The sequence below is a fragment of the Chionomys nivalis genome, chromosome 9 (assembly GCF_950005125.1).
Source record: "Chionomys nivalis chromosome 9, mChiNiv1.1, whole genome shotgun sequence".
NCBI lineage: Eukaryota > Metazoa > Chordata > Mammalia > Rodentia > Cricetidae > Chionomys > Chionomys nivalis.
This window is the reverse complement of record NC_080094.1, coordinates 48830213-48845816: the sequence shown is the minus strand read 5'-3', so window position 1 is coordinate 48845816 and position 15604 is coordinate 48830213. Positions and strand designations below refer to the sequence as shown.

General features: G+C 43.4%; 1 protein-coding gene across 3 annotated transcripts in view; it reads left to right on the top strand.

Moving 5' to 3' along the window:
* The window catches only part of Galk2 (galactokinase 2), a 116532-nt gene that overhangs the window by 81406 nt on the left and 19522 nt on the right, over window positions 1-15604 (top strand). For all 3 annotated transcript variants that reach the window (XM_057780530.1, XM_057780529.1, XM_057780528.1), the window contains exon 8: window positions 6002-6212. In XM_057780530.1, coding sequence (XP_057636513.1) covers window positions 6002-6212 — 211 coding nt within the window. The remainder of the gene's footprint in view (window positions 1-6001; window positions 6213-15604) is intronic.

The window sequence follows — 15604 nt, the reverse complement described above, 5'->3', positions numbered from 1 at the left end:
TTATTTCTGATCCATTCATCTATTGGTGCTGATGTGGCCTTTAAATACCTATTCACCCTTTTGCATTCTGAATTAATGCTTTCAAAAGTCAAAGATTTAATTAATATTTATCTAACTTCTGGATCTGATATTATTCTTTTAACAGCTGAAGTCAGTCTTTGTAAACAATTCTTTGAAGACCAGCAGGGTCAGTTTTACCTGTCCATGTCAGTGCCCTTCCTACTGGCGTCTCTTCCTGTGTTACTTTATAATTCTCTATTGAGACTTAGGCTAACTTACTTCACAAATTCTGTCCCTCATCGTCTTCCCTCAGGGCCTGCTTAGAGAGAAACTTAACTAATGCAGGGTCCTAACCTGTTAACCCCTACCTATCCATCACTGTGGACAATGCACTGTCATCTGCTTTAAAGTCTGTAGAGCATGGACCAGAGCTCAGGGTCCTTCCCGAAGGGGTGTCTGATGTGAGTGCTTCATGCTGGCTGGGGTGAAATGGAAGTGATGAATGTTGAAGAACTGCTGTCTCTAAACTTCTCCATGCTGCTTAGCGGGAAGGTGGGAGGGAGTGGCTTGCAGCCCTGACTCCTGACCCTGCTTCCCAGATGTGAGGTGTGCCAGCCATGAAGTACCAGCAGTGTACCAGCAGTGACAAACTCCCTCATTAGGTTCTGTCTCTGAGCAAGTGATCTCACCCACTCTCTCCTCACCTGCAAGTCATCTTTCTGATGCTGGGCCAAATTCCTAAGGGCTTACGTGGCTTTCCTACTCTGCTCCCTCACAGCGATGCGGCAGCTCTTGGGGTATGCAGCTGTTGCCATGAGCACGAGGAAGATTTTATTCTTTAGCTGAAATGCACACTGACTCGCCTTTGTAGACCTGTTAGCTGAAAGTAAAATGGACATCGGGCTAACAGAAAAGCGTGATATTGCAGGAGTGAATTGCACCTATCTCTTCATGTTAGTGTCTCTGCATACAGGGAAAAACAATGGCGGCTTCCGTTGGAAGTAGCCTGTGGGCTGCAGACATGCCGTGCAGAGTGGTCACACAAGTCACTAGAGCAGGATATTTTTTTTCCAGGTGGAACATCAGTGGTTCAAATAAAGATGGAGATGGGAACTATCATAGGAAATTATCTTTTGCTGCCCTTTCCTCTTTCTCTCCTCCTGTTCTCCCCTCCCTTATCCCACTCCTCTCTTTTTCAGAGGAATACACTTGTCAAATGTTTTCTACTTTTTTACTTACTAGTTAGTAACTGAATGTGCTACTTGTCATCTCTAATTTTTTTAGTAATATTTTTAAATTTAGTCTTTGAATATCTGATACGTGTATACAATGTATTTTGTTCATATCTATCCACTACTCCCTACCTCCAATTATCCCTAGTGCTCCCCAACCTGTCTTTCTCCCAACTTCATGTCCTTTCATAGTTCTGGAAGCTACTCTACAGGCTACTGGAGGAGAACAGGCATCAACAGTCTTGTTTACCCAGCTGCAAACTCCTTGAACCTTGTCAGGCAAAATGTGCCCACTGGCGAAATAGTGGCACAACTGTTAGGGGAGTAATCAATCATTCTCTGATTATATTTGAGGCCTGCTTCACAAGAATGAATTTATGTCTGGTGCTGTAAACCTGGTGAAAAAAAATCTGTGGCTGAGGAAATCAGCCCTTAGACGTGAACTTACTACTGTTGTTTGAATAAATTGTTATGGTACCAAGTTGCCTTCTAAAAATTTATTTGAAGGAATTATAGATAAATGTTAGTTCCAGCCTTAAACAGTGAAGCTTCTCTGCAATGAATGATGGTGTATGCAGAGACTCAGGGTGGCTCAAGGTTTTGAGAATGAGTGACAGTTGAATACTCAGCTCTAAACTGGACATCTGTACCAACACTTGCAGGGCTTAGGGATTGTTGCAGAAGAGGAAGTAGAAAGAGTGTAAGAGCTGGAAGATAAGGAGAAGGGCTGTAAAATTCTCACCTCTAGGCATGAATGACACAGTTCAAGAAGTCATACCCTCATAGCAACTATGGTTGCCTGCAGTAGTCCTGTACAAGACTGGGCCTGTCAACAGTTAGTAATGGATTAGGAGGCACTCACAAGGCCCTGTCTTCCTGGCTAAAATATTGGCTACTGATGGTTTCTGTTGTAGAGGCGGTCATTCATGTGTGTACCCACTGAGGCTCCCACTAGGAAATAGTTCCAAACCCATGGTCACACAGATGATACTAGTTAACCTCTGAGTCTCAAAACCAAAACCAAAATGAAACAATAACAAAAAGAAAAAAATAAAGCCATGATTAAGGGAGAGGGACTTGTGGGGAGAATGGGCGTTAATAGGGTGGGAGGGGGTTAGAGAGGCCAGCGACCAGAAGGGTTTATACATGCGTGAGACTGTCAAAGAACAAACCCAATAAATGGGAACAAACACTGAAAAGGATGATACCCTGTCCTGTGAAATAACTGAACAGAAAAACAATTGTGTTGTCTGTTCCCAGTTCTCCTTTAAAGTCATTCCTCTTCAGTATATGAGCCAGGGTTTGTGTGTGTGTGTGTGTGTTAAGACGATTAGCAAGTTTGAGAACTTCAGCTAGTCACATTTCAGAAGTGAGTGGCCCTAACGAGAGTTACAGTCGTACTTTGGTAAGTCCTGCTGCGTCTTGTTCAAAAGGAGGAAAGTCAGAACAAAAAAAAAGTGAGCATCAAGAAAACAAATAACCCAATTAAAAATGGGGTACAGAACTAAGCAGAGAGTTCTCATAAGATGAAACACAAATGTCTGAGAAACACTTAAAGAAATGTTCAGCATATTTAGCCACTAGGGAAGTGCAAATTAAAATTACTTTGAGATTTTATCTTACTCCAGTCAGAAGGGCCAAGGTCAATAAAATAAATGACATCATATTCTGTCAAGATTGTAGGGAAAGAGAAACACTTATTCATTGCTGGCAGGAATGCAAACTTGTACGGCAATGTGGAAATCAATGTTGCAGTTCCCTAGGAAGCTGAAAACAGATCTATCTTAAGATCCAGCTGTACCACTCTTGAGCATACACAAAGAACTCTACATACTACTACAGAGACTTATCTGTGTTCATTGCTGATCTATTCATAAGAGCCAGAAATTGGAAAGGGCCCAGATGTTCATCCACTGATGAATGGATATTGAAAATGTGGTACATTTATACAAATAATATTCAACTGTTTAGGAAAATGAAATTTGCAGGTAAATGGATTGAGCTAGAAAAAATAACCTTGAGTGTGGCAACCCAGAATCCAAAAGACAAATATTTTGTTTTCTCTCATATGTGGATATTAGCTTTTAGCTTTCAAAATATGTACTACAATCTGAATAAACACAGAGGGCAGGTACCTGGCAAGAGACCAGGGAGAAGGGGAGGTTCTTCCAAGATGGGGAAGTAGAGTGTAGTGTTTTGGAGAGATAGAGGGGAAACTACAGGAGGATTAAATAGGGAGGGGACAGACGAGAAGGGTAAGGAAGGGACTAAGGGGAGTGACGACACTAGAAGGACATCTGAAAAATCATATGGAAATCTGCTACCATAGAAGTTCTTAATATATGTACACATATCAAAGAAATTTAAATAAGTCACCAACTATTAAGAGTGGCAAAGCCTCAAATAGACATCTTATGCCACCAAATAAATCTCCCAATGCCAAGAATATGTTGCATCTTGTTGAGTCACTGAACGAAAGGGTACCATGAACCTTCCCAAATATCATAGACTATTACCAATGCTATTGCTTTCTCTCTACAACCTGATTGTAAGGCCCCATTGCAAAGACACTTACTTTTATCATAGAACTCTTGGAGAAGTAGAGCTGGTGCCCGTCTAGAAGCTTCACTCCTATTAAGTAGCTTTCTTGGTACTAGAAGGTACTCTGAACACTTCCAGAGGGGAAAGGTAATTATCAATGTCACCCAGCCACAAATGTTACAACAACAGTGACCTGCCTGGAGTATATGCTGGTGTAATAGTGGCAAAAGAGTTATGGGAATAACCAGCCAGTTTTTTTTTTTTAATTTGGATTTAAGGCCTATTTCATGTCCCTGACACTGCTAAAAGTGCCAAGAACCCGAGACTAGCTAGGTCATGGGCCTAGGGAAAATACCTACTGCTATTGCTCTGCTAAAGGAACACAGTAATAAAATGACTCCTAATTACAGGGCTTCACTCAGTCCACACCAGAGAAGTTTCTCCTTGCAGTAGATGGGAACTAACACAGTCACAACTGTACAATGACAGAGAGTGGCAGACTTTGGAACACTCAGCACTAAATGGAAGGTCTTCATCAAGCCTCTCCCCTCAAGGCTCTGAGATCTATGTGGAAGAGGAGGCAGGAAGATCATAAGAACCAGAGGTGGTGGATGACAGAAAGGAAACAGTGTTTTTCAGGTGCAGCAGGAAGCATGCACATATGAGCTCACGGAGACCCTGGCAGCTTGCACAGAACCTACACAGATTCAAGGCAGATAGGGTCCCAGCATTGATGTGGACTCCCACCCCTAACCAAGATGCTATCTGTAGTCGATACCCACTGCCAAAGGGAAACAGCTTTCTCCAGTGCAGTCTCAGTGTATGAATCACATTCAAGGACAGACCCCGTGGCCAGGAGTTGTTGGCTGACACAAACAAATTCCATGGGTTTTGTGCAGGCCTTTTGTCTCATTTTGCTTTTGTTTTGCTTTGGCATTTTTTGTCTTACTGATTTTTTGTTTGTTCTGGTTTTAATTTTTGTGTTTTGTGCTTTTTTGAAAGAGAGATTATGAGGTGGGTAGTGAGGTAGGGAACTGGGAAGGATATGGGAAGAGTTTGAGGAGGGGAAACATGAAAATATATTGTATGAATGAAGTTTTTTAAATAAAGAAAAAAATAAAATCAATACAATGGAAGAGAAATTCAAAGCACATTTTATTGACAATTAACTTCCTACTCTCTGGTTATTTTCTTTTTCTAACCTGATGTCTTCACATCCAGATCATGAATTGTTCAGACCTCAGAGAGACAAGAAACTTCATTGTTTTCTTAACTATGAAGGACTCTCGGTAGTTGAGGAAGGATAATGAGATAAGTGTATTCTGGATCAGGGCTCCCAGGATTAGAAAGATTTGCTTTATTCTGGCCTTCCATCAGATTGTGGGGCTACTCGAAGATGCAACTCAAAGCCAAGCTCTTTCTTGAGGAACATACAGATCTACTACTACCATGGAGCCGATGATGGAACTTTTCATAGGGTCACCAATGAGATTTGTATTTAATGCTGAAACTTGACTCTAAATACTCAGGCATTTAAATTCATTAGCCATTTTGAAGACTCCCATGATAAACAAGAAATATTGTAATAAGAGTCAGGACAGCATCATACAACTCAGGACTAAGATCAAATAAGATTTGAATACTTTTCTCCGGACTTAATATAGAAGAATGAGGTATAGATAGGCTAAATAGAGATAAGAGAGTGAAATATTTAAGAATAGCTCTAAGGTGTGGTTTTCAACCTTCATAATGCTGCCGCAGCCCTTTACCACAGTTCCCCATGTTGTGGTGACCCCCAACCGTAAAATTATTTTATTGCTACTTTATAACTGAAATTTTGCTACTTTTATGAATTGTATTATAAATATCTGCTATGTAGCATACTGCAGCCCCCAAGGAGTTGTGACCCACAGGTTGAGAGCCACTGCCCTAAGGGACAGAGATGACAGGCAAAATCAAGTGAGAGGAAGTGTGTGTGTGTGTGTGTGTGTGTGCGCACGCGCACACACGCACACACACCTGCATGTATTTGCAATGTGTGTGTTTTAAGAGACTATCATATAGGCATATTTAATTTCAAACATCTGAGTCTACAATACATTTCTAAGCAATAGTGGAGACTTGGATAGTTTGAAGGGAAGAAAAATCAAGTCAAATGTGACTAATTAAAATAGAGCATATTGAATTCTGAAGTAAAGCTTAACCTCTCTCTTGGTTTGAACTTGCAGGTCCTTGCTAAACACAAAGGGTTGCAATGGGATAAAGTCCTACGGCTAGAAGAAGTGCAAACCCAACTGGGGATTAGTCTGGAAGAAATGCTGTTGGTCACAGAGGATGCCCTTCACGCTGAACCCTACAGCAGGGAGGAGGTCTGCAGGTGCCTGGGGATTAGCCTGGAGGAACTCCGTACTCAAATCCTGAGTCCAAATACTCAAGATGGTGAGTCTGCTGGAGGAAGAATGGCATGGCCCACATACAGATGGAAGTGTTCAATTTACCCTGGATGTTATAGATTTAAAACTGTATTTTAAGGAACTTGGAGAATGTGTGTGCTTTGACTAACTGGTTGTCTAGGTCTTTAGCTTCCTGCCTACTCACTTATCAACAAGCATTTCTAGTATATGGTAGATGTTCTGTGTCTCAGGAGGCTCCCAACTCTCTAATTTTCTCGTTTTGTATTTTTGTTTTCCTATTTATGTTTTCCATTTATATTGTTACTATGAAAAGATTAGGTTACAGCATTACTTGTAGCTTCTCTACTATTACTCTGGAACTCCAGAAGGGCTTCACTGCTTCTGTTGAAGTTTGCAGCCTGCAAAATACAAAAATGGCTGGTTGCTATTTTTTGCTGGTTGCCTTTGAATGATGCTGTTTTTATCTAATGGGATCAGTAACAGATGAGAATGGGATACATTTTAAAAGGCCTGTCATGAAGTTTTGGGGTAGCTGATCCTCTTAGAAGGACAGGGTTTCTATTTTTGGAAAGCTGGGAACCTGGATATTTAAATGAGATTTAATTTCCAATGATGGGAAGTTAGGGAGGCAAACGTTTGGGCCAGAGATCAACCTCAGAGCCCCCATTGCATTCTGCCATTCAGTTCAGCTATACAACTGGCGGAAGATCATCTGCTATGGAATTCTGATTCGTTCCTTCTGTCTGTCTGTCTGTCTGTCTGTCTGTCCGTCTACCTATCTACCTATCTATTTTTGTGGTACTAGCGATCAGATCCAGGGCTTCAGGCATGCTAAGCAAGTGTTGTACCACTACACTACATCCCCAGGCCCTTATCCAATTTTTTTTTTTTTTTTTTTTTTGAGACAGGATCTCACTAAGTTACTCAGACAGGCCTTGAACTCACCATGTAACCCAAGCTGTCTTACATAATATTTGGGATTCTCTGGCCCCAGTCTCCTGATTTTGGCCTGTGCCACAAGACCTGGCTCCAAAGTAATGCTTTAAGACTGCAGCTGATGACAACTTTGGGACAGGATATGGGCATACTTTGAGCGCAGGGGCTGAGTTCTGGTTTCTGATGTTCTCGTATCTATTTCAGTTCAGGCTCAGACCCAGTCCCTAGAAGTGGGTGAGCACCCTCGACTGCTGGCCAAAGTAAGCCCACCACCTGTTTTTGTAAGAAGTTTTTGCTAGACCACAGCGATCTATTTGCTATGGTTCTTCGGTTCTACAAGAGCTGAGTGTGACAGAGACTGAGTAACCCACAAAACCTGAGATATTTCCTATTTGACCCTTTGCAGGAAAAGCTTGCTGATTCTTGTTCCAGAAAAGCAGTTGACTCAAGTTTTCTTTGTTTTGCCATGAAAAGAGGCACAGTGGGAGTTCCTCCTTAGAGGAGCAAGTGTACTCCATACATGAACAGAGCTCAGTGCTGGAGAGATGTGTGTGGTCACTGAGATCCCCTGGGAGACCAGGAAGGAGAAGTCTCATTGGCTTTCCTAAGGACGTAGCAGCTACCAAGGGTTAAAGAGCAGATGAGTCCCAGGCAGACAGGACGGCAGGTGCAGTGCAGAGGCATGAAAGGGCTCCAGGCCAGAGAAAGCAGAGAACTTTTGGGACTAAAGCCTACAGTGGAAAGTGCTTTAGCTCAAATTCTAAATGATCTCAGTAATAAAATCCCTGAGTTAGATACAGGGGTCAATGCTGAAAGATCACAGAAGCAGATCAGCCAGCCACTAGTTCTTACCTCTATGAAATCCCCAGAGCGAATGGGGCATCCTGTCTAGGAATCCTCAGACTGACTGCCTGAGTGCCTGTCTCCTCCGGTGCTATATTCCTCTCTCTGTCCAGCCATATCTCTTCCCGTCTTTACCTCCCTAATACTGGGATTAAAGGTCTGTGACTCCCAAATACTAGAATTAAAGGTTTGAGCTACCACTGCCTGACTCTGTTTCTCTTTTAGACTGAATCAATCTCAGGTAGCCCAGGGTGGCCTTGAACTCACAGAGATCTGTCTGCCTCTGTCTCCCCAAGTGCTAGGATTAAAGGTGTGTGCCACCACTCCCTGGCCTCTAGTGGCCAAGCTCTGCACTTGGATCTTCAGGAAAGCTTTATTTGTTAAAACACAAAACATCACTATCGAGTGCTGTGCAGGGAGGCAGAGACTGCGTACAGATGTACAGCTTGCCAAAGCCTTCCTAAAGACAGTGTGCATGTGTGTGCTCTCATATGAGGAATCTAGGTTTATAAATATGTGCAACACTAAAGCAGAAGTGAGGCTACTGAAGGGGAGGGGAGGGACCAGCGGGATGGGGATAAGAGAGCATGGTGAGGATTGGTGGGAATAAAGCACAATGATACACATGTAATGTAGCTCAGTATTGTGTACACTAATTAAAATTCAAGTTTATTAAAGGAAGAAATTGAGCAGAACATTGGAAGGGAGGGTGTCCAGGGACTCTGACTTTCTCTTTTGACCTAAAACATTGTCTAGTTAACTCGACAGATAGGATGGGGTAAGAGGGTGAAGTCTTTACCTTCCCGTTACTCAATATCTCATAGACGTAAGTGCTACACAATAATCTGGCGAGTACAGTACTGGCCAGAATCAGGGTGTTCATCAAGAGTCCTGGGAGCCTGGGGGAGATGAGTGGCTTTGGTTCTGCAAAAGGAGACTTGAACTTGAGCTGGTCTGTAGAAAAGCTGTGGATTCCCCAGCCTAAGAGGGTGCTAGACCATTGCAGACAGAGGCTGAATAAAGACAAGGGGGCTCCAGAGGTTGGGTATTGGAGAGTGTGTGCCGGGGCCATGGTGTGCAGTGAAGGGCAGCAGATCTGTTGGCATGGTGCCCATTCAAGGCAAAGCTATGACATGGGCAGCTTGGGAAGTTAAGGATGCCATATGAGAAGCAGTTTGGGGAGACAAGGTGACAAATTCATTTCTTTCCATCATTTTTTTCCTAGTGCCTGAACAAAGATGTAGAACAGGTATGTATCTAAATGAACTAGTGATTTGGTCATTGCTGGTGAGCAGGTGAGGGTGTCATAGGCGCTGAGAAAATTCTGTCAATAATGCTCTTGGCTCAGTCTTTCCACAGTGAGTTTCCCTGAGGGTTCAGAGGCCTTGCGAGCTCCCCACTACTCAGCTGTCTCAATGTGCTTCATCTCATGGTAACCTTTGTCCCTTCTGTCCCACCTACCTTGTGAACCTGAGCACAGCTATGAGGTCAGTGTTATGTGGGCTAGCCCATGCCCTTACTTCTCAGAAGCTAGGTCTTCCTTCAGGCTTATACTCTGAAACAACATATTTTTCTTGTGGGTATTCCTCTTTTTCTGAAAAGAAATTTTAACCTTTCTGGAAACGCAATAAACTCCGTGTTCTCCCTTTAAGCATCTCCCCTGACCTCAACTATTTCTCTGTATTGTTTTTTCTTTCTAGGTCTACCTGTCATTCCTCTTCACCTTCTTTTACCATTGTTTGGAATAAGTTAATTTCCCAGAACTCCTTGGAAAATACAAAGGAAAAATTAAATAAGTAATATTATTTAAATAGTTTAAGTTTTCCCTTAAAAAACATTTTTTATAAAAAATGGAGCATATTTCATTTTACCTTTATCCAAACTAACTGTTCCTCTGTCTTTATGTACTCTTTTCTATAACTTTTACTAATAATTTACTAATGTTTTTGTTTATCCCCTTAAGTCTCTGTTGGATGAATTAATTCATTGTGTACTTCTATTATTCTCAAGGGATTTCTCCTTTATTTACTGAATAATATTTTTAAAAGTAGGAGCACAGGTTAGCACTTTGATTCTGGATTAATCCAGATTAGTATTATTTGATTAAATTTCTAAATCTAGTCATTTCACTCTGCCTAGTTTTCCAGGTGAGTTGAAGACCTGGATTTTTTTTTAAAAATCTATTTGATGTATCCTTCTGAGTTCTTGTTTTGTTTTTTTTGATCTAAGACTGTAAACAAGTCTTTTTCTTAACCATTTGGAAGATGGCTCTTGTTGAGGTCGCTGTACTCAGGTTATTGTATTGGAGTCAAGGGTGGCAGCTGGTCCTCGCAGAGGACTCTTGAGGGTGCCCTGCCCTTTCTCAGAGGCGCCCATACTTTGACAAGCCTAGTTTTGACTTAAACTAATTTCTCCAGCAAACTGGTTTAGAGCTTCTGCTACCCCAGTTCGACCCCCAAAGGCCACACACACTTGTTTTCTTTCTCCAGATTCCTAGTAATTAGATTGAGGAAGGTGCAGAGCCGTTAAAATTAGACAGGCAGTCTGAAGGAAACCCTCAAATCCTTTGGGTGTTTGAAATGGCTGCAGACCTGACGCTAGGACACTATTAGGGCGAGTTAAGAATTACTGCTAGGCACTGAATACACTAGTGATTGTTTAGGCGTATGCTTTCATGGGCCGGGGTCCTGGAAGCTCAGAGGCCACACTTACTTAGTTAGGGGCGTGATGAAAAGGGAAGAGATGCAAGAAGCTGGGAGCAATGTGCACAGTGCCAAACACAGGACAGAGGCAATAATACACATCAGGAGAGAGAAATTTGTGGAGAAGGTGGGCCCTGAGGTAAGAATGGGCTGGTTAGCTTGGAGGTGAGTTTGCCAAAGGGAGAATCCCCTGGGAGCACTTGTTTTGGGAATGTCCAGACTAGGTTGCTGTGCTGACCTGAACACCCATCTCATTGTGTGCGTGACCCGCTTTGCTTGTGATCCTAAGGAGTAATAGCGACTTTCCATCACATACAGAGACCTGGCATGAGGCCCTTTAGGAGGACTCCAGTGTTGATGAGCAGCAACAACAGCTAAACACTCACTAATGCTACAAGACGCCTGGCTACTTCCTTTATGGTTCATATTCGTTACACCTGCCATCCACTGGGATTTTCACCTTGAGACAAATGATAATCCTCGCTTCACAGACGGGGAACCCAGCAGAGGCTGCGTGCACCCCATCCCAGTCTCTGACCAAATCCCATATTCTTTCAGTGTGAGGTTCAGAGTTTGGAAATGGCTCTGGGATGTGGCAATTCTTTTTGTCATGCACAGTTCTCTGCACTTGGCTTATTAATGGCTTTTTAGTCCCCACAACCTGTGACTTTCTTCTAGCCATGGGGAGTTCACGTGGCATCTTTGCAGTAGCCTGTCGTCCCTGTAGTCTGGGCATGGTCCAGGAAAGCATCTTTGCATGTAGCTGTTCACTTCCTATGGCTTTATCTATTTTTCACAGTGCTTAGCTTAAGCAAAAGAAAATTTTCTAGTAAAAACTGGGCACAGTTTCTCAGCCTCGTGCCATTTGCATCCGTATGAGTATTGTGAGTGGATCTGGTGACATTTTAATAGGTTCTTCCTGAATGTCAACAGAAAAACAACCATTCACTGTGTCTGTATGGACACTGGCCATTCTAACCATATTTAGATGTAGGCCATTGCTCCCCATTCACAGCAAAAGTTTGTGCTGGCTTTAGAGAAATGCCTTTAAGGAAGGTTGTTGTTATTATCTTCAGGTAGATTGAAGTAGGAGACAAGTGTTTATCTTTGTTCTGTCAACCACCAGTCCTGAAACAAGCAAAGAACAGAGACTACCTGCATAGAGATTATAACATGTGGCCAGAAGAAAGAGTATTATATGATTAACAACAAATAGCGAGCTATGTGTTTTATAAGGGAAGGGAGAGAGTGAGGAGGAAGATGAAGGGGGACACAGGAAATCAGAAAGAATCTGATAAAGGGAGGCGCTGTGTCGGTGTCCACAGAACTTTCCTGTGGAAAGCACGTAAGACCAACCAGCCACGTTGTGCGTATTCACCTCCCCCTTGGTCCTGGGTGTGCCAAGTGCGCTGTCCTTGCCCACCCTTTCAGAATTTTACCAGGTACATTGTAAGCACCTGGACCATAGCAACTCACCAGCTGTTGCTAAAAGTGAATCGTTTTTGTCTTTCAATGTCTCTGTAATTTGGAAAGTTCAGGTAGAGTGTAGGCGTATGTCTTTGAGCACAAACTCTACACAGCCTGGTATAACGTCTTTCAGATTTGCTGGGAGGACGTTCAGACAGGGGCCTTATGGAGCATGTGCGTGGCACTCATTCTAGGTGCCCAGCACCCAGCGCCAGCATCTGTGCTGCTGAAGCTGTCGTTGTACCCACCCCCGAGTCTTTAAATCTAGATTGGGGATAAAAGACTGGACACTTAGAACTGATTTCTATTTCTCCATTCAACAAGTTTTCAGCCGAGGGGCTGTTAGGCTCTGTGCTGAGCCGCGCACCTCAGTCAGTGCTGCCGCAGCAATGCTCATTTGGATCAGGATCTTGTGGACAGACAACAGCAACAACCCTGATGGAAGTATGCTACTTACTCTTCAGATAAGCACTGATTTTTCCCTCTGCCTCTCTCTTATCTGTATTCTCTTACATTTCCCTCCTGTGATTCCTTTCTATTAATTAGCTGAACAAAACTAACACGGTAATCTTGTTTTTATTTTTAACAAACTAGAAGGACAGGCTGGCTATAGGCAAATGTGACATTGTTCCTCAGTCCCTCTTTTAGCTCCCTGTTGTCGGCGTCTCCTTGATTCCCTCTGCTCCTTTTCAATTGGTGTCTTTCACTTTTCCAAGAACTAAATTGTAGCAAAATTCTGGGAAGTTAGTGGGGAGGCACTTTTTTTTTTCCCAAGAAAACGATAAAAGCATTAAATGTGGCTCATCGAAGGAACAGCTTCAAATGAGCAGGAACACCATGGTATTTGTTGAAATTTTGCTGGATTTGAGTAGGTTCTGAAGGACAAAGTCTCAGCCCCTTCCCTCCTGGATCAGCGTGGTAGCCTCAGATTGAAAGGACTTCGTGACACCAAGGAGGTGCAGAGAGGCTAGAGACCCTGTAACCCTTACTTTCTTCGTGAGCTCCATGCAAGCTGGTGTTTGGGCTGATCCTGAACCAGGAGCAATGGTTGCAGAATGAGTGTGTGGGAGACAGATGCTGGAACTCCTCTCAGGCTCCGGCCCGTGGACAGAACCTTCAGATCGGTGGGAAGTGGTAGAGGTGACAAAATACAATGCACCGAGGGCCCTCATTTGGTGGACAGTGGAAAACATACTAGAATTTCATAGCATGAAATCATCAAAAAGGGAAGTAGGCTCCTGAGAGCTGAGAGCAGAGCAGGTGGGAGGTGACACAGTGTCCGGACCTGCGACGGGGAGAATCCAAAGGCTGCAGAATGGAGAGGAAAAGAGGGGTCTGTCTTGTCGTGTTGCAGGGACATCTACGTTGCTCCAGTGTCACACACAGGTCGAGGGTGACTGGAGCAAAACTTGAAGGCGGCGGAGGAGGCTGGCAGATGTCTGCTGTAGCCCTGTACTGGCGGGGTTGTTACTCTGCACAGACAAAGGCTTTATGCTGTGGATTGTAAGCTATTCGCAGATGCCACATGGCATGTAGTTTTCCACAGATTAATGGGGATTTTCTTGAAGTGCACATACACTGTTCTTCATTGCTGGTTTTACTTTTTAAAAGCAGGTAGTTAAATATCTTTTTCTCTTTAAATGTAAAATGCTAATTTAATTTAGTCTTTGCAGCATGGGAATGGGGTACTAATGTGACTGAAAACAGCAGTCTATTTTGTGTGGCTTTGGCCATTTCGTAAATTTCACATTATGAAAAATGTGAATATCATTACTAGGAAAATAAATCTGAAACCACAGTCCTACTTCAATGGGGATTATATAGTGTTTTTCCATTATATGCTTCAATGGTGCAGAGTCGATGCCTCAGAATAGGGAATTACAACTTTGCTGGATGAGAAGCACAGGGCCTGGAGAGGATCCTGAAGCCGTTTGTAGCATCTGCTTCTGAACTTGCTAACAAGCGACTGGTTATCCCATTAGAACTGTCTATGTTGCAGAGAACTCAGCCAGTGGCATACAGCTTCATGGCCTCTCACCTAAAAAGGGGAAAGCATTTTGGGGTCTGTGAGCCTCAGAAAGATTAATTGTACATTCATAAGATAAAGATTACTACTTCTCATAGACCAGGATGTTAATTTATTTTGTTTCAATTATCCTGAGATTAAGTCTTCATCTAGACGAAGGATGATTTCCATAGTATTCATTGCCGTTTGGCTTCTCCACTGGAAAACAACAGTCTGCATTATCTCGTGTCCCTGTCCTTTACGAAGTTTTCTAATAGAAGACATGGAAAACCCACCACCCTGAGAAGGACCAGCTTTCCCTTACATGGGAGCAAACCCGGGACTACAGTCGATCTGGAAATGCCATTCAGGAGTAGAAGAACACATTGGAGAACACTTGCCTAATGTGATGAGGCCCTGGGTTGGCCCCCAGTACTGTAGTGCAATGAAAGAAAAGCTGGGACACATCAGCGTGCCATAGCATGCGAAGGAGACCTGAAGCTGAGCATGTGAGGGAAGCTGCCCTGGCATTCCCTGCTGTGGAAGGCAGACAGTAGGTGTTTCTGAGAACCTAAGACCTGGCCACCTCTGAGGGATCTGTGCTGTCTCTGTGGATGAGAGGGAGGGTCTAGCTGGGGTGTATGATTTCACTCTCTAGGATCAGTTGAAACCTGGTGTAAACAAAGGCACTAGACTTCTCTTCTTGCTGGGCAGAGAAGGTCCTGCACAGGTCAGCTGACAAAGTGTCTGCAGAGCAGCGCCACGTCCAGACAACTTCCTGTGGAATGGCCTTGACAGTCTTCCCTGCCTCTCCACTACTGCTTTCTGCTCTTTTTCATTTTCTAACAGAGAGTAGGCTACATAGGTAATCCTAAAGATTTTGTGAGCCCACACCTCCCAGGCACTTTGTGGCAGCGTTAGCCCCTCTGAAGACAATAAAGACGGGAGGACCAGGGTTTGATGCCTATCTTCCCGTTCTTTTGGGGCTAATTCTAAGGCACACCTGGGATAGGGATCCAGCTGCCTCACTGACTGCCTGTTACGAACATCTCCTTTACTGACGGTTCTCTTTTTCTCTCTTGGTGTCCTTATCATGACTCAGAGAGCCCTGTCTCTGATCCCACTCGTGATCCTAGACACTGCTTTCGGGTTCAGCTAGACCAGGATGCCCTCATGACTCTGTGCCTTCTGCCAGCTGTGAAGAGTGCCATTATTTTTCTCATTTCCTGATTTTGTTTTTCTCCAATAGACTCACTTCTTGAGAGTAAAGTGCCTTTTCCCTTTGTTATTGCTGGTTCTTTAGTTTTAGAGCCTACATCCTAAGTCTTTGACATTGTCCAAGACATAAGACATGGGCACTGTCTCCACATATTTGAAGGGCTTCATTGTGTTTGTGTGTGTCTGGGAATCACAGCTCATCAAAGTAGGAGGAAGACAGAACACAAATCAATGCAGAGTTAACAA